At 47.7% G+C, this 21768-nt stretch overlaps 1 protein-coding gene across 2 annotated transcripts in view; it reads left to right on the top strand.

Moving 5' to 3' along the window:
• The window catches only part of LOC124042012 (microtubule-associated serine/threonine-protein kinase 3-like), a 66244-nt gene that overhangs the window by 25433 nt on the left and 19043 nt on the right, over window positions 1–21768 (top strand). For both annotated transcript variants that reach the window (XM_046360277.1, XM_046360276.1), the window contains 12 exons: window positions 4040–4249; window positions 7926–8027; window positions 8316–8448; window positions 9329–9396; window positions 9660–9745; window positions 12853–13061; window positions 13402–13540; window positions 14042–14174; window positions 15080–15245; window positions 16362–16463; window positions 17512–17634; window positions 18309–18430. In XM_046360277.1, coding sequence (XP_046216233.1) covers window positions 4040–4249; window positions 7926–8027; window positions 8316–8448; window positions 9329–9396; window positions 9660–9745; window positions 12853–13061; window positions 13402–13540; window positions 14042–14174; window positions 15080–15245; window positions 16362–16463; window positions 17512–17634; window positions 18309–18430 — 1593 coding nt within the window. The remainder of the gene's footprint in view (window positions 1–4039; window positions 4250–7925; window positions 8028–8315; window positions 8449–9328; window positions 9397–9659; window positions 9746–12852; window positions 13062–13401; window positions 13541–14041; window positions 14175–15079; window positions 15246–16361; window positions 16464–17511; window positions 17635–18308; window positions 18431–21768) is intronic.

Raw genomic sequence — 21768 nt, 5'->3', positions numbered from 1 at the left:
TTGCAAGCTCATCTAAGTGCGTGGCATTGCTTGCTTCAGTTCCGCGGGTACAGAAATGTCTCCGATTCCAGATACATCTTCGATCTTACTTACACAGTCGTCCAGCAGGAGAAAGTTTGCGAAGTTATCGTTCTCTGTTCGTTGTTTCCATAACGGTAGCTTTTTTAAAAAAGCCTTCAGGTTTTCCTCCGCTTCGATGATGTTGACTCCACCACCCTGCATCTTTTGATTGAGATGATTGAGAGCTGCGAAGATATCAGCCATGTATGCTAAAATGAGAATGAACTCAGAATGACAATGACAATGTTGGTGCTCTTGCAAAAACAGGGCTAATTCCACACGCACGGCAAAAATCACGATTCAGCACCTGTCCCCGGTCTAACCACCAAACGTTAGAATGGTACAGAAGTACCTCAAATTCAGAGCCCATTTCTTTACACAGCACACTGAAGATGCGGTGCCTCAGAGCATTAGTTCGCACATAGTTCACACATTCCACTACAATTTTTAATACTTCTGCCAGTTTTGGAGGCAAGGTTTTTGTTGCCAACGCATGCCTGTGCAGAATACAATGCGTAACAATGATGTGTGGTGCATTGGCTTTCACTAGCGCACCAAAACCAGACTTTCTTCCCAGCATGACTGGAGCTCCATCCGAACAAACTGCAGAAACCATATCCCACGAAAGATTGTTGTCTTTGAAGAAGTCATCCACAAGTTTCTTCACATTGGCTGCCTTAGTTGTTGTTGTAAGAGGCTTACAAAATAAAAAAAATCTTCCTTTATCACGTCGTCTTTCACATAGCCCACGAATACAGCAAGCTGGCTTAGATTGGAAACGTCTGTGGTCTCAACGAGTTTTGCCGGGCTTGAATTTTGCCAGGCTTGAAATCAGATCTGCAACTACTTGAGCCAAGATGTCTTTGCTCATGTCCTCTATTCTGTCGCTGATGGTGTCATTTGAAAGAGGAATTTGGGATTACTTAACTTCAGCCTCTTTTCCCAGCATGATATTCGCCATCTTCAACACAGCTCGTTTTATGAGTGTTTCACCAATGGTGTGTTGTTTGCCCTGCTTTGCCATCAGGTAAGCAACTTCCTACGATGCTGTGAGGATCGGTTTGTTGATGGGTACAAAGCCGAGAACAAGCAGAGTAGCCTTTTCATCGAATCTGGTTCTCTTCACCTTGAATTTCGCGAGCGTTGTGTTCTTGTATTTTCCATCTCCATGCAGCTTAAGGAAGTGTTCTTAGTTTTGCCGGTGCTAGACTAGAATTGCTCAACTTGGCATTGCAAATCATGCAGTTTGGACGCTGACTCCCATCACGTTCCATTATACATGAATCCGTATTGTACATATTCGTCCGACCACTTTCTTTTTTTGCTCGACATAGTAAGTGAAGGGATTAAAATATTAAGAAAGAAAATCACAAGACGTACTATCACGACAGTCACAAGTCGACTACTGAGCGCACCAAATTCCCTGCAGCACAGATAGGCAAAGCGATGTAGCGTGATCACCTGCAGCTAATGATGGCCAAGCGGGGTTGTCATCACGAATCATATGAGTCGGATGTGTGTCTTGATCTCCGCCGAACCCCTGAGGTTCGATCGAACCCAGGTTAAGAACCACTGCCCTAGACCCACTCCAATTTGCTTACCGCCCCAATACGTCCACAGACGACGCAATCGCAATCACACTGCACACTGTCCTAACCCATCTGGACAAAAGGAATACCTATGTAAGAATGCTGTTCATCGATTTACAGCTCAGCATTTAACACCATAGTACCCTCCAAACTCGTCATTAAGCTCGAGACCCTGGGTCTCGACTCCTCCCTCTGCAACTGGGTCCTGGACTTCCTGACGGGCCGCCCCTCAGATGGTGAAGGTAGGAAACAACATCTCCACCCGCTGATCCTCAACACTGGGGCCCCACAAGGATGCATTCTGAGCCCTCACCTGTACTCCCTTTTCACCCATGACTGCGTGGCCACGCACGCCTCCAACTCAATCATCAAGTTTTCAGACAACACTGCAGTGGTAGGCTTGATTACCAACAACGACGAGACAGCTTACAGGGAGGAGGTGAGGGCCCTTGGAGTGTGGTGTCAGGAAAACAACCTCACACTCAATGTCAACAAAACAAAGGAGATGATTGCGGACTTCAGGAAACAGCAGAGGGAGCACCCCCCTATCCACATCGACGGGACAGTAGTGGAGATGGTTGAAAGTTCCTCGGCGTACACATCATGGACAAACTGAAATGGTCCACCCGTACAGACAGCGTGGTGAAGAAGGCGCAATAGTGCCTCTTCAACCTCAGGAGGCTGAAGAAATGTGGCTTGTCACCAAAAACACTCACAAACCTTTACAGATGCACAATTGAGAGCATCCTGTCGGGCTGTATCACCCACAGCCTGGTACGGCAACAGCTCTGCCCGTAACCATAAGGCTCTCCAGAGGGTAGTGAGGTCTGCACAACGCATCACTGGGAGCAAACTACCTGCCCTCCAGGACACCTACACCACCCGATGTCACAGGAAGGCCATAAAGATCATCAAGGACAACAACCACCCGAGCCACTGCCTGTTCACCCCGTTATCATCCAGAAGGTGAGGTCAGTACAGGTGCATCAAAGCTGGGACCGAGAGACTGAAAAACAGATTATATCTCAAGGCCATCAGACTGTTAAACAGCCATAACTAACATTGAGTGGCTGCTGCCAACATACTGACTCAATGTCTAGCCACTTGAATAATTACAAATTGGATGTAAAAAATGTTGTTTTAAACAATGCCTCTTTATATAATGCTTACACACCCTACATTACTCATCTCATATGTATTTCCTGTACTCTATACCATCTACTGCATCTTGCCTAAATGCCGCACGCCATCGCTCATCCATATATTTACATATACTTATTCATTCCTTTACACTTGTGTGTATATAAGGTAGTTGTTGTGAAATTGTTAGATTACTTGTTAGATATTATTGCACGGTCGGAACTAGAAGCACAATCATTTCGCAACACTCACATTAACATCTGTTCACCATGTTTATGTGACCAATAACATTTGATTTGATTTGACCATGCTTCACAGTGGGGATGGTGCCAGATTTCCTCCAGACGTGACGCTTGGCTTTCAGGCCAAAGAGTTCAATCTTGGTTTCATCAGACCAGAGAATGTTGTTTCTCATGGTCTGAGAGTTCTTTAGGTTCCCTTTGGCAAACTCCAAGCGGATTGTCATGTGCCTTTTACTGAGCAGTGGCTTCCATCTGACCACTCTACCATAAAGGCCTGATTGGTGGAGTGCTGCAGAGATGGTTGTTCTTCCATCGCCACAGAAGAACTCTGGATATCTGTCAGAGAGACCATTGGGTATTTGCTTACCTCCCTGACCAAGGCCCTTCTCCCCCGATTGCTCAGTTTGGCCGGGCAGCCAGCTCTAGGAAGAGTCTTGGTGGTTCCAAACTTCTTCCATTTAAGAATGATGGAGGCCATTGTGTTCTTGGGGACCTTCAATGCTGGAGACATTTTTTGACACCCTTCCCCAGATCTGTGCCTCGACACAATCCTGTCTCGGAGCTCTATGGACTATGAATTCCTCTATGAATTCCTTCAACCTCATGGCTTGGTTTTTGCTCTGATATACACTGTCAACTGTGGGACCTTTATATAGACAGGTGTGTGCCTTTTCAAAATGATGTCCAATCAATTGAATTTACCACTGGTGAACCAATCAAGTTGTCGAAACATCAAGGATGATCAATGGATACAGGATGCACCTGAGCTCAATTTCGAGTCTCATAGCAAAGGGTCTAAATAATTATGCAAATAAGGTATTTCTGTTTTACATTTTTTGTTCATTATGAGGTATTGTGTGTAGGTTGATGAGAAAAAAATCTAATTTTACCCAAGGCTGTAACGTAACACAATGTGGAAAAAAGACAAGTGTTCTGAATACTTTGCACTGTATTTGTGAAAATGCACTTTAGATCAAGTTTATCATCAAATGTAATGTGATTTTCCAGGCAACAGCCCAGATGGAAGGGCGTCTGCTGGACATCCTTGCCGACTGCTCCCCAAACAGCAACCTGCCCCTGGCCGACGGCGTGCTGGGCTTCATCCAGCACCAGCTAGTAGAGCTGGCCAGAGACTGCCTAGACAAGTCCCAGATGGGCCTGGTCACCTCACGCTACTTCATAGAGCTACAGGAGAACCTGGAGAAGCTACTGCATGAGGTAGGCAGAATTTTTTGGGGGACTAAGTTAAAGTATAATGCAGTGTACAGTTGAAGTCGGAAGTTTACATACACTTAGGTTGGAGTCATTAAAACTAGTTTTTCAACCACTCCACAAATTACTTGTTGACAAACTATAGTTTTGGCAAGTCGGTTGGGACATCTACTTTGTGCATGACACAAGTCATTTTTACAGCAATTGTTTACAGACAGTGAAATAATATATCACAATTCCAGTGGGTCAGAAGTTTAATACACTAAGTTGACTGTGCCTTTAAACAGCGTGGAAAATTGTCATGGCTTTAGAAGCTTCTGATAGGCTAATTGACATCATTTGAGTCAATTGGAGATGGACATGTGGATGTATTTCAAGGCCTACCTTCAAACTCAGTGACTCTTTGCTTGACATCATGGGAAAATCCAAAGAAATCAGCCAAGACCTCAGAAAAAAATTGTAGACCACAAGTCTGGTTCATCCTTGGGAGCAATTTCCAAACGCCTGAAGGTACCACGTTCATCTGTACAAACAATAGTATGTAAGTATAAACACCATGGGACCACGCAGCCGTCATCACTCAGGAAGGAGACGCGTTCTGTCTCCTAGAGATGAATGTATTTTGGTGAGAAAAGTATAAATCAATCCCAGAACAACAGGACTTTTTGAAGATGCTGGAGGAAACGGGTACAAAAGTATCTATGTCCACAGTAAAACTAGTCCTATATCGACAACCTGAAAGCTCCAAAACCACCATAAAAGAGCCAGACTACGTTTTGCAACTGCACATGGGGACAAAGATCGTACTTTTTGGAGAAATGTCCTCTGGTCTGATGAAACAAAAATAAAACTGTTCAGCCATAATGACCATCGTTATGTTTGGAGGAAAAAGGGGGAGGCTTGCAAGTCGAAGAACACCATCCCAACCGTGAAGCACGGGGGTGGCAGCATCTTGTTGTGGGGGAGCTTTCTCAAGACATCAGTCAGGAAGTTAAAGCTTGGTCGCAAATGGGTCTTCCAAATGGACAATGACCCCAAGCATACTTCCAATGTTGTGGCAAAATGGCTTAAGGACAACAAAGTCAAGATATTGTAGTGGCCATCATAAAGCCCTGACCTCAATCCTATAGAAAATGTGTGGGCGAGCAAGGAGGCCTACAAACCTGACTCAGTTACACCAGCTCTGTCAGGAGGAATGGGCCAAAATTCCCCCAACTTATTTTGGGAAGCTTGTGGAAGACAATCCTACCAAATACGAATTGAGTATGTAAACTTCTGACCCACTGGGAATGTGATGAATGAAATGAAAGCTGAAATAAATCATTCTCTTTACTATTATGACATTTGACATTCTCCAAATAAAGTGGTGATCCTAACTGACCTAAAACTGCATTTTTACTCAGATTGAATGTCAGGAATTGTGAAAAATGGAGTTTAAATGTATTTGGCTAAGGTGTATGTAAACTTCCGTCTTACTGTATACAGTATGCACAAGGTAGCCTCATCGATTTACTCAGATGGAACTTTTAGGAACTTTCAAATTGCTGTGGTCTGAGCTCTGCCATTTCTATTGGCTTTCTACTGAATGAGTCAGCTAAAAGTCTCATTCAGTGTGTTCGAATGTTCAATGAAAATGGCCTCCAATGTCCTCAGAGTTTTGTATTTTTGTGTTGTACTTTGCCATTTGATAGGTTCTCACAGTGCTAGGATTCTAATCCAGACTATTAGTCAGCGCCGGTGCAATTGCCATTTTACATTAGATTTTCCAGTCTTGCTTGTGATTGCGTAACTAGGGCTTATTACGTCACTTTCCAGTGCTTGACCATTGCTTTACATACAATGGCTTGCCTTTATGTTCTGCTTTGTTAGAGCTTTTTGGCTGAGTTTTTTCCCCGTAGTTAATGTAAACTATGAAAGTATGGTCATTCGTTTTTTCAAATATAGGATGCACTCAGTTTTTAAGAACATTGTGTAATGGCCGTTGGTGGAAGAAGGTCAGGACCAAGGTGCAGCGTGGTACATGTAAGTCGCTCTGGATAAGAGCGTCTGCTAAATGACTTAAATGTAAATGTACATGTTCATCTTTATTTATAAATTGAACACTGAATGAAAAAATAACAAGAGAATGAACGAAACCGAAACAGTTCTGTCTGGTACAGAATACAAAAACAGAAAACAACTACCCACAAACACAGGTGGGAAAAGGCTACCTAAGTATGGTTCTCAATCAGAGACAACGATTGACTGATTGGGAACCATACCAGGCCAAACACATAGAAATACAACACAGAACAAAACAGACTGCCCACCCCAACTCACACCCTGACCAAACCAAAATAGACATAAAAAAGGAACTGTGCGTAGGGCTGGTGCCGTATAACCCGGGCCGAGGAGACGCACTGGAGACCAGATGCGCTGAGCCGGCTTCATCCCTCCTGGGTCAATGCCCACTCTAGCCCGGCCGATTCGAAGAGCTGCGATGTAGCACACCGGGCTATGCGTGCGCACTGGGGACACCGCATAACACGGTGCCTGCCCGGTCACTCTCTCGCCACGGTAAGCACGGGGAGTTGTCTCAGGTCTCCTCCCCGACTCCGCCAATCTCCCCGTGTGCCTCCCCCCAAAAAAACAATTCTGGGGCTGCCTCTCGTGCACGTTCCCTCGAGCCAATTCCTCGTAGTGCCGCCGCTCCGCTCTAGCTGCCTCCACCACCTTCGGACTGCGATACTCTCCCGGCTGTGCCCAGGGTCCCTTGCCGTCCAATATTTCCTCCCATGTCCAGGAGTCCATTACACGCTGCTTGGTCCTTTGGTGGTGGGTAGTTCTGTAACGGCCGTTGGTGGAAGAAGGTGAGGACCAAGGTGCAGCGTGCTACATGTTCATCTTTATTTATGAATTGAACACTGAATGAAAAAACAACAAAAGAGAATGAACAAAACAGTTCTGTCTGGTACAGGCTACCTAAGTCTGGTTCTCAATCAGAGACAACGATTGACAGCTGCCTCTGATTGGGAACCATACCAGGCCAAACGCATAGAAATACAACACACAGAACAAAACAGAATGCCCACCCCAAATTCACCCCCTGACGAAACCAAAATAGAGACATTAAAAAGGAACTAAGGTCAGGACGTGACACATTGAGTCATCTTATAATGGGCCAGTTTTTGTCCCAAGGCCTGAAGATGTGCTCTTTCCTAAAAAAGCACCACAGCCTGGACAGAATTACAGTGTTATGCAACCTTGTCATTGAATGTACACTTTGTTGTGCCCTCACATTAGACTGTGTTGCAGGATCCTCAGTACTCCCTGATCCCCCTATCACAATCACTTAGTCAAAGCATCGAGTTAGTAGAACATCGTAAATTGGACTTTTCAAAAAGTTGAGTGTGAAATTGAGTAAAGTTACGCTTACACGATTGCAGCAGTAGAAGGCACTATTATAGACAAACCAAGTACTAACAGATTACCAATGAGAAGCTGTTCAAAGAACTCTCTTTGACCCTAATCTTTGTATAAGTTAGAACAGTCGCTCATTATTTTCTTACGGAAGAGCCAAAGTATCACAAGGTAATGTTTCGAAGCCAATGTTTCATACCAGTCACTGCCCTGTCATGAGTAACTATGGCACATTTCAGGCATATAACCTGTCTCTATCTGTATTGTTTGTCTTGGTCATCAGGCGTACGAGAGGTCTGAGAGCAAGGAGGTGACTGTCATCATTAAGCTGGTGAAGAAGATCCTCATCATCATCTCCAGGCCAGCCAGGTTACTGGAATGTCTGGTAAGATTCACAGTCGCTTTCAGGAAGTTGTGCTCCTAAAGCAATTGCCAACCAACACAACTAATATGATACAGTACGGCCATGATGCTTTTTGCCCAGTCTCTATGATGTTAATTATTTTTCATAGGTTTAGTACATTGTAGTGTTAAGTTCTCCACCACTGAATGTACTTGATAGCTTGTTACAGGGTTATAACACTGTAATAACCCTGGTTTATATATACTTATCTATTTAATGTAAATGATGATAATAATAACATATATTCCTCTTGGCTTTTCACCCCAATAGGAGTTTGACCCGGAGGAGTTCCTTCATCGCCTGGAGGCAGCCGAGGGTCACGCCAAGGTGGGCCAGGTCATCAAGACAGACATCCCGCGCTACATCATCAGCCAGCTGGGCCTCACCAGAGACCCTCTGGAAGGTACAGTACCACAGGGCTTCCTCATCCTATTAGAATCCCACAGTGGTAAAAAGAAGGATGGGCCTATACATCGGCTAAAGCATGAGCAGTGGGAGCCATTGGAAGGTATCTGTAGGGTTTCCTGAGATGTTTCCGTCTTACCCTCGCAACCCCTGTGGACCGATTCGTACCAAAAACATTCTCCATTCAGGCTTCAAAGGCGTCGATTTCCCCCATAACTAGATTTAAAGGCAAGAAGGGGGGGAAACGGGCAACATACTTTCTTAATGAAACACACTTTACCACTTAGGAATGCTAGTCCCATAGGGCACAACAACAGGAAGTAGCATTAACCACTAGCATGATGGTGGAAAATGGTGTTTCATTAAGAAAGTATGCAAATCCCCCCCCCTTCTCACCATTACATTTGGTTAAGGGGGAAATCGACACATGTGAAGCCTGAATGGAGAATGTTTAGGCACATGCCGGTCAATACCAGATCAATATCGCCATCTGCAGGCCTTTGGGCTATTTCTATTGCTCTTCCTGGTACATACCAGGGGTGTCTTTCCCTTAAGTTTCCAGGCTCAGTTCAAAAACCAGCCACTATCTCTTAATTTGAAGCACTATAGGTTTAGTTGGAAACCTGGCCAAGCGGCTACTTGTTGAAAAGATGCTGCTACTTAGTGATTCTCCCATATTGTCTCCGGCTATAATATGCAATAGATCAACTTGGGATCACATTGAGTTAGAGGGGTGACAGTGCAAGGGTCATGTTCATCAAGGCACGCAACATTTACTACAGAAAATGAAAATGAGTGTCTTGTATTATCCAGGCAGTTTGTTTGTTTCCTTCTGTTTGGTGCCTGACCATGGTCTCTCTCCCGCTGTTGTACTGTAGACATGGTCCATCTGGAGCAGACCAGCCCTGGGCACGGAGCGGCCTGTAGAGACACCGACGACACTGAGGTAGGGCAACCAGAAACACTTACAAGTTCAGCCATGATGGTTAGATCATAGTGACAGAAGGCGTTGTATTAGCATAGTGTAGCAAGTACTCTATAACTAGCATGTTCCAGAATTGAGTTGGCTTGGCTTTGGATGAGATGAGATGAAAAGCTCTTTTAAACGTAAACAACTGCGACAGTTACACAGCTTGTTTAGCCGTTTCGGCCTGGCAAATTTGTTTGTGTTCGGGTCAAATAGCTTTGTTCATTCATTTTGTGTCTCAGAACCGGGCAGCCTGCACTCCTTCTCGCAGGAAACCACTAGAGAGCGATTTTGAGACCATCAAGCTCATCAGCAACGGGGCCTATGGGTGAGGAAGAGCTCTTATTTTAGAGCGGTCTCTGTCTTTGAGGAAATGTGAGTGAGCTGAACGTGGAAGTGAAACTGAAAGTGAATGTCTTGAATGTGTGGTGCCATACAGTTGGCTAAAATGGCAGTTTAACATTTCTTCAACAAATGTCACGCCAATGTTTATGACACACTGCCCAAATGCCTGTCCAAATATTGTTAGTGCTGTGAGGACAAATTGTGCCATATTATGTACACTGGTCAAATCGTCTCAGATCTCCACAGTGCCTAGGGGGTAGGGACTAGAGTTTGTTTCTGGAGAGAGATTGGGTTTTACTAGTCTTTGTGAAGACTGATTCCTCTCTTTCATTTGCACTGATCTGGAAACAAAATATGGCAAAAGCAATATGATAGATGCTTACTGATCATGCTCTCTCACATCAGTGCAGAAGAGTTAACTTAATACTGTTATTAAGAAGCAACCTGTCTCGGTCTGTCTCTCGCTCTGTCTGTCTCTCGCTCTGTCTGTCTCTCGCTCTGTCTGTCTCTCGCTTGCACGCTCGCTCTGTCTGTCTCTCCCTCGCTCGCTCTCTGTCTCTCCCTCGCTCTCTGTCTCTCTCGCTCTCTCTCTCGCTCGCTCTCTGTCTCTCGCTCGCTCTCTGTCTCTCGCTCGCTCTCTGTCTCTCGCTCGCTCTCTCTCTCTCTGTCTCTCGCTCGCTCGCTCTCTCTCTGTCTCTCGCTCGCTCGCTCTCTCTCTGTCTCTCGCTCGCTCGCTCTCTCTCTGTCTCTCGCTCGCTCGCTCTCTCTCTCTCTCGCTCGCTCGCTCTCTCTCTGTTGCTCGCTCGCTCGCTCTCTCTCTGTCGCTCGCTCGCTCCCTCTCTGTCGCTTGCTCGCTCGCTCTCTCTCTGGTTCTGGCTCGCTCCCTCTCTCTGGCTCTGGCTCCCTCTCTCTCTGGCTCTGGCTCGCTCCCTCTCTCTCTCTGGCTCTCGCTCGCTCTCTTTCGCTCTCGCTCTCTGGCTCTCGCTCTCGCTCTCGCTCGCTCTCTGGCTCTCGCTCGCTCGCTCTCTGGCTCTTGCTCGCTCGCTCTCTGTCACTCGCTCGCTCTCTGTCACTCGCTCGCTCTCTGTCTCTCGCTCGCTCTCTGTCTCTCGCTCGCTCTCTGTCTGTCGCTCGCTCTCTGTCTGTCGCTCGCTCTCTGTCTGTCGCTCGCTCTCTGTCTGTCTGTCGCTCGCTCTGTCTGTCGCTCGCTCTGTCTGTCTCTCGCTCTGTCTGTCTCTCGCTCTGTCTGTCTCTCGCTCTGTCTGTCTCTCGATCTGTCTGTCTCTCGCTCTGTCTGTCTCTCGCTCTGTCTGTCTCTCGCTCTGTCTGTCTCTCGCTCCCTCGCTCGCTCTCTCTCTCCCTCGCTCGCTCGCTCTCTCTCTCCCTCGCTCGCTCTCTGTCGCTCGCTCGCTCTCTCTCTGTCTCTCGCTCGCTCTCTCTCTGTCTCTCGCTCGCTCTCTCTCTGTCTCTCGCTCGCTCTCTCTCTGTCTCTCGCTCGCTCTCTGTCTCTCGCTCGCTCGCTCTCTGTCTCTCGCTCGCTCGCTCTCTGTCTCTCGCTCGCTCTCTGTCTCTCGCTCACTCTCTCTGTCTCTCGCTCGCTCGCTCTCTGTCTCTCGCTCGCTCTCTGTCTCTCGCTCGTCTCTGTCTCTCGCTCGCTCGCTCTCTGTCTCTCGCTCGCTCTCTGTCTCTCGCTCGCTCTCTCTCTGTCTCTCGCTCGCTCTCTCTCTGTCTCTCGCTCGCTCTCTCTCTGTCTCTCGCTCGCTCTCTCTCTGTCTCTCGCTCGCTCTCTCTCTGTCTCGCTCGCTCTCTCTCTGTCTCTCGCTCGCTCGCTCCCTCTCTGTCGCTTGCTCGCTCGCTCTCTCTCTCTGGTTCTGGCTCGCTCCCTCTCTGGTTCTGGCTCGCTCCCTCTCTCTCTCTGGCTCTGGCTCGCTCCCTCTCTCTCTCTGGCTCTGGCTCGCTCCCTCTCTCTCTCTGGCTCTCGCTCGCTCTCTTTCGATCTCGCTCTCTGGCTCTCGCTCTCTGGCTCTCGTCGCTCTGTCTCTGGCTCTCGCTCTCTGTCGCTCTCTGGCTCGCTCGCTCTCTGTCTCTCGCTCGCTCTGTCTCTCGCTCGCTCGCTCTCTATCGCTCGCTCGCTCGCTCTCTGTCTCTCGTTCGCTCGCTCTTTGTCTCTCGCTCGCTCGCTCTCTGTCTCTCGCTCGCTCTCTGTCTCTCGTTCGCTCGCTCTTTGTCTCTCGCTCGCTCGCTCTCTGTCTCTCGCTCGCTCTCTGTCTCTCGCTCGCTCGCTCTCTGTCTCTCGCTCGCTCTCTCTCTGTCTCTCGCTCGCTCGCTCTGTCTCTCGCTCGCTCTATCTCTCGCTCGCTCGCTCTCTGGCTCTCGCTCTCTGGCTCTCGCTCTCTGTCTCTCGCTCGCTCTATCTCTCGCTCGCTCGCTCTCTGTCGCTCTCTGGCTCTCGCTCTCTGTCGCTCTCTGGCTCTCGCTCTCTGGCTCTCGCTCTCTGGCTCTCGCTCTCTGTCGCTCTCTGGCTCTCGCTCTCTGTCGCTCTCTGGCTCTCGCTCGCTCGCTCTCTGGCTCTCGCTCTCGCTCTCTGTCTCTCGCTCGCTCTATCTCTCGCTCGCTCGCTCTCTGTCGCTCTCTGGCTCTCGCTCTCTGTCGCTCTCTGGCTCTCGCTCTCTGTCGCTCTCTGGCTCTCGCTCTCTGTCGCTCTCTGGCTCTCGCTCGCTCGCTCGCTCTCTGGCTCTTTTTTTCGCTCGCTCGCTCTCTGGCTCTTTTTCGCTCGCTCGCTCGCTCTCTGGCTCTTTTTCGCTCGCTCGCTCTCTGTCGCTCTCTGGCTCTCGCTCTCTGGCTCTCGCTCGCTGGCTCTCTGGCTCTTTTTCGGTCGCTCGCTCTCTGGCTCTCGCTCGCTCGCTCTCTGTCGCTCTCTGGCTCTCGCTCGCTCGCTCTCTGTCTGGCTCTTTTTCGCTCGCTGGCTCTCTGGCTCTTTTTCGCTCGCTCTCTTGCTCGCTCTCTGGCGCTCTCTGCCTCGCTCGCTCTCTGGCTCGCTCTCTGGCTCTCTCTCTGGCTCTCTCTCTCTCTCCTTTCCCATGGTCCCAGTGCTGTGTTCCTGGTGAGGCACAGGGAGACCCGGCAGCGTTTTGCCATGAAGAAGATCAACCGGCAGAATCTGATGCTGAGGAACCAGATCCAGCAGGTGTTTGTGGAGCGGGACATCCTGACCTTTGCTGAGAACCCCTTTGTGGTCTCCATGTTCTGCTCCTTCGAGACGAGACGCCACCTCTGCATGGTCATGGAGTATGTAGAAGGTAGGTTCTTACTTAAGATATACAGTTCGAAAAGTATTCAGACCCCTTCCCTTTTTCCACATTTTGTTACGTTACAGCCTTATTCTAAAATGTATAAAATATTTTTTTCCTCATCAATCTACACACAGTACCCCATAATGACAAAGCGAAAGCAGCTGTTTAGAAGTGTTTTCAAATGTATATAAAAATTAAATACCTTATTTACATAAGTATTCAGACCCTTTGCTATGAGGCTCAAAATTGAGCTCAGGTGCATCAAGTCGCAGTAGCACATAAATCAAAGTAGGCTCTCCTGCGTGTTGCTGTCAGCCTTTTCCAGTCTATTGGTTATCTTCCTCAGGTGGGGACTGTGCCAACCTGTTGAAGAACATTGGCCCACTGCCAGTGGACATGACCCGGATGTACTTTGCGGAGACTGTCTTGGCACTGGAGTACCTCCACAACTACGGCATCGTACACAGAGACCTCAAACCTGACAAGTCAGTGTGAAACCTAACTACCGCACAGGAGGCTGGTGGCACCTTAATTGTGGAGGAGGGGCTTGTGGTAATGTCTGGAGTGCAATAGGTGGAATGGTATCAAATACATCAAACATTCCATTCACTCCGTTCCAGCCAGTATTATGAGCCGTTCTCCCCTCAGCAGCCTTCAAATCAAATCAAAATTTGTCACGTGCGCCAAATACAACAGGTGTAGACCTTACAGTGAAATGCTTACTTACAGGTTCTAACCAATAGCGCGGAGAAAAAAAAATGTGTGCGTGGCCTACAGCTATAGAGTTGATTTATTTTCAGTACTAAGCCTATATATTATTTCAAAGTGGCCATTTGAAGAGGTGCGGCTGGTTATAGGTGTATATACAGCGTATTCCATACATTCTGGACGTTCTTTGCACAAAGGCTTTTTCGCCATTGTTCACTGTCCAGCTTTCGGTTTGTTCGACGGTCAATTATTTCTAATGTATTTTTCTTCCGGCGTAGTTTACTGATCACGTCCATGGGCCACATCAAGCTGACTGACTTTGGCCTGTCCAAGATCGGCCTGATGAACATGACCACCAACCTGTATGAGGGACACATTGAGAAGGACACAAGGGAGTTTATAGACAAACAGGTGAGCTCTCTATCTCTCTCTGTCCTCTCTCTCCATGTCTCTCTCTGTCCTCTCTCTCTCCGTTCTCTCTCTGTCCTCTCCATGTCTCTCTCTGTCCTCTCTCTCCATGTCTCTCTCTGTCCTCTCTCTCCATGTCTCTCTCTGTCCTCTCTCTCTGTTCTATCTCTCTCTGTCCTCTCTCTCCATGTCTCTCTCTGTCCTCTCTCTCTCCGTTCTCTCTCTGTCCATCTCTCTCCATCTCTCTCTCTGTGCTCTTTCTCTCCATCTCTCTGTTCTCTTTCTCTCCATCTCTCTCTCTGTGTGTTCTTTCTCTCCATCTCTCTCTCTCTGTTCTTTCTCCATCTCTCTCTGTTCTTTCTCCATCTCTCTCTGTTCTATCTCTCTCTGTCCTCTCTCTCCATGTCTCTCTCTGTCCTCTCTCTCTCCGTTCTCTCTCTGTCCATCTCTCTCCATCTCTCTCTCTGTGCTCTTTCTCTCCATCTCTCTGTTCTCTTTCTCTCCATCTCTCTCTCTCTCTGTTCTTTCTCTCCATCTCTCTCTCTCTGTTCTTTCTCCATCTCTCTCTGTTCTTTCTCCATCTCTCTCTCTCTGTTCTTTCTCCATCTCTATCTCTGTTCTTTCTCCATCTCTCTCTGTTCTTTCTCCATCTCTCTCTGTTCTTTCTCCATCTCTCTCTCTCTGTCCTCGTTCTCTCCATTTATTTTTATATATATTTTTTCACTTACTGTTTTTTCTTATTCTCTCTCCTTGATCAGATTTTTTTCTCTCTCTCGCTCTCTCTTTCTTTGTCTCTATTTGTCTCTCTCGCTTATACCTTCTCATTCTGTTTGCCTACCTGCCCTATACTCATTTTATCATCCAATGTCCATTCTTAAATCCTCCCTTCTTCTGGTTCTCTGTCCCAGGTGTGTGGTACTCCAGAGTACATCGCCCCAGAGGTGATCCTGAGGCAGGGCTATGGGAAGCCGGTGGACTGGTGGGCTATGGGCATCATCCTCTATGAGTTCCTGGTGGGCTGCGTGCCTTTCTTCGGGGAAACGCCCGAGCAGCTCTTCGGACAAGTGGTCAATGGTGAGAGTCATCTCATTAATGGGTTGTGTTAGCCTGGTTAAATTAGACTAAATGCTATGTTTATTATTGTTTGAATCATTCACTTTGGTTTATCCAGGCTTGGGTAACGTGGCTCTGACTGGTCAAATCGATCCAGTAAATATGCACTACAGAGTTAGAAAAGCTAGAGGGTGCACCTCTTATATTTGGCCATTGATTGCCACTTTTGCATGGTGCTCGCTGTCTTTTTGACCCAAGCACCCCCTCTACCTTGTCTGACTCTGTGATAGGCACACAGTCCCAGGTGTCTTTCAGTCATCTAGTCACCAATGTCAAGAAGAACGTCTCGTCACCAGTGTCAAGAAGAACGTCTCGTCACCAGTGTCAAGAAGAACGTCTCGTCACCAGTGTCAAGAAGAACGTCTCGTCACCAGTGTCAAGAAGAACGTCTCGTCACCAGTGTCAAGAAGAACCTCTCGTCACCAGTGTCAAGAAGAACTCTCGTCACCAGTGTCAAGAAGAACCTCTCGTCACCAGTGTCAAGAAGAACCAGTGTCTCGTCACCAGTGTCAAGAAGAACTCTCGTCACCAATGTCAAGAAGAACCTCACCAGTGTCAAGAAGAACGTCTCGTCACCAGTGTCAAGAAGAACCTCTCGTCACCAATGTCAAGAAGAACCTCTCGTCACCAATGTCAAGAAGAACCTCTCGTCACCAGTGTCAAGAAGAACCTCTCGTCACCAGTGTCAAGAAGAACCTCTCGTCACCAGTGTCAAGAAGAACCTCTCGTCACCAGTGTCAAGAAGAACCTCTCGTCACCAGTGTCAAGAAGAACCTCTCGTCACCAATGTCAAGAAGAACCTCTCGTCACCAGTGTCAAGAAGAACCTCTCGTCACCAGTGTCAAGAAGAACGTCTCGTCACCAGTGTCAAGAAGAACCTCTCGTCACCAGTGTCAAGAAGAACCTCTCGTCACCAATGTCAAGAAGAACCTCTCGTCACCAGTGTCAAGAAGAACGTCTCGTCACCAGTGTCACAATTCACAACTACCAATCTGTTTGAATTATTGCCAAATGTTTCATGTTGTATTGTGTGTAATTGAGATGAAATTGTATTCCAAAACGTGTTTTATTTCACAGATGACATTATCTGGCCTGAGGGGGAGGACACCCTGCCTGCTGATGCCCAGGACCTGATCACCAGGCTGCTGAGACAAAGCCCCCTAGACCGCCTCGGGACTGGTGGGTGTCTTCTTTATTGCCTTTATAAAAATACATGTATTTATTGTGGGTATGATGTCAGTACAGTATTATGTTAGGACACTTTAGAAGTATCTGATTGAACAAGTCACTTCTTGAATACTTTTTTGGGACTTTTGAATAAGTTATCACAAGATAGTTCTATTTAGGGACATGACCAATATCATTGCCACAGATCAATAAATACACACAGTACAATTTTAAAATTTGAACTAGGCAGCAAGTCAGTTAAGAACAAATTCTTATTTACAATGACGGCCTACCCCGGCCAAACCCGGACGACGCTGGGCCAATTGTGCGCCGCCCTATGGGACTCCCAATCACGGCCGGATGTGATTCAGCCTGGATTCAAACCAGGGTCTGTAGTGTCGCCTCTAACACTGATATGTAGTGCCTTAGACCGCTGCGCCACTCAGGAGCCCCTTCAGATTACTGAAACGGTTCAATGTCATAATAGTTGTTTTAATCACCAAGTTGGTTTGATGAGATTAACCAAATATGCACAACCTAAAGTAATGTGGGTTTGACTACACTGAGTGTACAAAACATTATGAACACCTGCTCTATTCATAACATAGTCTGACCAGGTGAATCCAGGTGAAGGCTATGATCCCTTACTGATGTCACTTGTTAAATCCACTTCAGTGAAGTGCCTTTAAACAGGGTATAGTAGTAGGTGCCAGGTGCACCGGTTTGAGTGTGTCAAGAACTGCAGCGTTGCTGTGTTTTTCACGCTCAACAGTTTCCCATGTGTATTAAGAATAGTCCACCATCCAAAGGACTTCCAGCCAACTTGACACAACTGTGGGAGGCATTAGAGTCAACATGGGCCAACATCTCTGTAGAATGCTTTTGACACCTTGTGGAGTCCGTGCCCCAATAAATTGAGGCTGTTCTGAGGGCAAAAGGGGAGGGGGTGCAACTCAATATTATGAAGGTGTTCCTAATGTTTAGTATATTCAGTTGATCATATTGAAGAATAGTTTGATCAAATCAATGATACAATCATGCATCCCCATGTTACTCCCAGGGGGAACACCAGAGGTCAAGATGCACATGTTCTTTGTGGGTCTGGACTGGAATGGACTGCTACGGCAGAAAGCTGAGTTTATCCCTCAACTGGAGACTGAGGACGACACCAGTTACTTTGACAGTAGGTGGCGAGCTTTACCACTCTCATTGAGAGTATTTTAAATGTGGTTGTGTACTGAAGTTATAAGTTGGTTCTAACCTCAGATCTAGGGTCAGAATTCCTTACCTGCCAGCCCAATCTTAATCATATGGGGTGATAAAATATCTGACCCAGGGTCAGGGGTTAGGGCCAATTTAACCTAATCTGTGTAGTATGCTGCTGCTCCTTTCTTGACTTGTATTTAGGGTATATTACTGTTACCTTTTCATAGTTTAAGCTACTGGAATATTATGTTATTTTCATAGCATTATAAAATATGTAAAATATGATGATTTTAAAATAGAAAAACTAAACTGTAAAACAGTACCCTAAATATAATACATCAATTTCGTGAATATTGTTTGTGTTTAATATGAGAATTGCGGAGTTAATTGAGAATGTCATTTTTAATTTTAGCCTATTTTCTCTTGAACCATAAGGTGTATCATCTTGAAACGCATGGATGATATGGACACACATTAAGATTTTTATTTTATATGAATACATTTCTAAAGTATAAATTACCAAAGTTACCATGGATTGCCATAGAGTACCTGTTAATTACCAAAAGTTACAAAAGATTCTGGTAACTTTTGTAAATTACTGGTAGTTTTGCAACCCTACTTGTACTAATGTGTGTCTCTGTTGCTCTTCAGCCCGGTCTGAGCGGTACAGCCACCTGGATTCGGAAGAAGATGATGATGATGATGAGACTTGTGATGAAGATACATCCCTGGAGCTCAAGCAGTTCTCCTCCGTGGCACATCGCTTTAGCAAGGTGGGAAATGACGCAACATGTATTCATATCGTTCAGATGTATTCTCTTCAGTTTATTAGGTACACCTATCTAGTACTGGGTCGTCCCTGTTCCCTCCAGAACAGCCTACATTTTTAGGGGCATGGTGTTCAACCGTTGCTCAATTGGTATCAACGGACTGAACATGTGCCAGGATAACACTCCCCACACCAGTACACCATCACCACCAGCCTGTACTGTTGACACCAGGCAGGATGGACTCATGCTGCTTACGCAAAATCCTGACTGCCATCAGCATGACGCAACAGGAACTGGCCATGTTTTTCCACTCCTTAATTGTCCAGTGTTGGTGATCGTGTGCCTACTGGAGCCACTTCTTCTTGTTTATAGCTGATAGGAGGTTAGCTCTCCAGGAACAGGGTTGGAGTGTGGACCTACAGGATGGTAGCTCTCCAGGAACAGGGTTGGAGTGTGGACCTACAGGAGGGTAGCTCTCCAGGAACAGGGTTGGAGTGTGGACCTACAGGATGGTAGCTCTCCAGGAACAGGGTTGGAGTGTGGACCTACAGATCAAATCAAATCAAATCAAATTTATTTATATAGCCCTTCGTACGTCAGCTGATATCTCAAAGTGCTGTACAGAAACCCAGCCTAAAACCCCAAACAGCAAACAATGCAGGTGTAAAAGCACGGTGGCTAGGAAAAACTCCCTAGAAAGGCCAAAACCTAGGAAGAAACCTAGAGAGGAACCGGGCTATGTGGGGTGGCCAGTCCTCTTCTGGCTGTGCCGGGTAGAGATTATCCAGAACATGACCAAGGTTCAAATGTTCATAAATGACCAGCATGGTCAAATAATAATAAGCAGAACAGTTGAAACTGGAGCAGCAGCACAGTCAGGTGGACTGGGGACTCAAGGAGCCATCATGTCAGGTAGTCCTGAACGGTCCAGGGCTCAGGTCCTCCGAGAGAGAGAAAGAAAGAGAGAATTAGAGAGTGGGGTGGCCAGTCCTCTTCCGGCTGTGCCGGGTGGAGATTATAACAGAACGTGGCCAAGATGTTCAAATGTTCATAAATGACCAGCATGGTTGAATAATAGTAAGGCAGAACAGTTGAAACTGGAGCAGGAGCATGGCCAGGTGGACTGGGGACAGCAAGGAGTCCTCATGTCAGGTAGTCCTGGGACATGGTCCTAGGGCCCAGGCCAGTTGAAACTGGAGCAGCAGCATGGCCAGGTGGACTGGGGACAGCAAGGAGTCATCATGTCAGGGTCCTGGGGCATGGTTCTAGGGCTAGGTCCTCCGAGAGAGAGAAAAAAGAGAAGGAGAGAATTAGAGAACGCACACTTAGATTTACCAGGAACAGGGTAGGACAGGAGAAGTACTCCAGATAAACAAACTGACCCTAGCCCCCGACACATAAACTACTGCAGCATAAATACTGGAGGCTGAACAGGAGGGTTGGAGTGTGGCCCCATCCGAGGACACCCCGGACAGGGCCAAACAGGAAGGATATAACCCCACCCACTCTGCCAAAGCACAGCCCCCAGGACCACTAGAGGGAAATCTTCAACCACCAACTTACCATCCTGAGACAAGGCCGAGTATAGCCCACAAAGATCTCCGACACGGTACAACCCAAGGGGGGAAACCCAGACAGGCCGACCACAACAGTGAATCAACCCACCCAGGTGACGCACTCCCCAGGGACGGCACGAGAGAGCCCCAGCAAGCCAGTGACTCAGCCCCCGTAACAGGGTTAGAGGCAGAGAATCCCAGTGGAAAAAGGGGAACCGGCCAGGCAGAGACAGCAATGGTACAATGGTAGCAATGGTACAGGATGGTACCTCTCCAGGAACAGGGTTGGAGTGTGAACCTACAGGATGGTAGCTCTCCAGGAACAGGGTTGGAGTGTGAACCTACAGGATGGTAAGCTCTCCAGGAACAGGGTTGGAGTGTGAACCTACAGGATGGTAGCTCTCCAGGAACAGGGTTGGAGTGTGAACCTACAGGATGGTAGCTCTCCAGGAACAGGGTTGGAGTGTGGACCTACAGGATGGTAGCTCTCCAGGAACAGGGTTGGAGTGTGAACCTACAGGATGGTAGCTCTCCAGGAACAGGGTTGGAGTGTGGACCTACAGGATGGTAGCTCTCCAGGAACAGGGTTGGAGTGTGGACCTACAGGATGGTAGCTCTCCAGGAACAGGGTTGGAGTGTGGACCTACAGGATGGTAGCTCTCCAGGAACAGGGTTGGAGTGTGGACCTACAGGATGGTAGCTCTCCAGGAACAGGGTTGGAGTGTGGACCTACAGGATGGTAGCTCTCCAGGAACAGGGTTGGAGTGTGGACCTACAGGATGGTAGCTCTCCAGGAACAGGGTTGGAGTGTGAACCTACAGGATGGTAGCTCTCCAGGAACAGGGTTGGAGTGTGAACCTACAGGATGGTAGCTCTCCAGGAACAGGGTTGGAGTGTGGACCTACAGGATGGTAGCTCTCCAGGAACAGGGTTGGAGTGTGAACCTACAGGATGGTAGCTCTCCAGGAACAGGGTTGGAGTGTGAACCTACAGGATGGTAGCTCTCCAGGAACAGGGTTGGAGTGAATATCTATAGGACGGTAGCTCTCCAAGAACAGGGTTGGAGTGTGAACCTACAGGATGGTAGCTCTCCAGGAACAGGGTTGGAGTGTGGACCTACAGGATGGTAGCTCTCCAGGAACAGGGTTGGAGTGTGAACCTACAGGATGGTAGCTCTCCAGGAACAGGGTTGGAGTGTGAACCTACAGGATGGTAGCTCTCCAGGAACAGGGTTGGAGTGTGAACCTACAGGATGGTAGCTCTCCAGGAACAGGGTTGGAGTGTGAACCTACAGGATGGTAGCTCTCCAGGAACAGGGTTGGAGTGTGAACCTACAGGATGGTAGCTCTCCAGGAACAGGGTTGGAGTGTGAACCTACAGGATGGTAGCTCTCCAGGAACAGGGTTGGAGTGTGAACCTACAGGATGGTAGCTCTCCAGGAACAGGGTTGGAGTGTGAACCTACAGGATGGTAGCTCTCCAGGAACAGGGTTGGAGTGTGAACCTACAGGATGGTAGCTCTCCAGGAACAGGGTTGGAGTGTGAACCTACAGGATGGTACCTCTCCAGGAACAGGGTTGGAGTGTGGACCTACAGGATGGTAGCTCTCCAGGAACAGGGTTGGAGTGTGGACCTACAGGATGGTAGCTCTCCAGGAACAGGGTTGGAGTGAACCTACAGGAGGGTAGCTCTCCAGGAACAGGGTTGGAGTGTGGACCTACAGGATGGTAGCTCTCCAGGAACAGGGTTGGAGTGAACCTACAGGATGGTAGCTCTCCAGGAACAG

Source organism: Oncorhynchus gorbuscha, linkage group LG08 (genome assembly GCF_021184085.1).
Source record: "Oncorhynchus gorbuscha isolate QuinsamMale2020 ecotype Even-year linkage group LG08, OgorEven_v1.0, whole genome shotgun sequence".
NCBI lineage: Eukaryota > Metazoa > Chordata > Actinopteri > Salmoniformes > Salmonidae > Oncorhynchus > Oncorhynchus gorbuscha.
The sequence above is the reverse complement of the archived record's forward strand: the minus strand, read 5'-3'. Positions and strand labels throughout refer to the sequence as shown.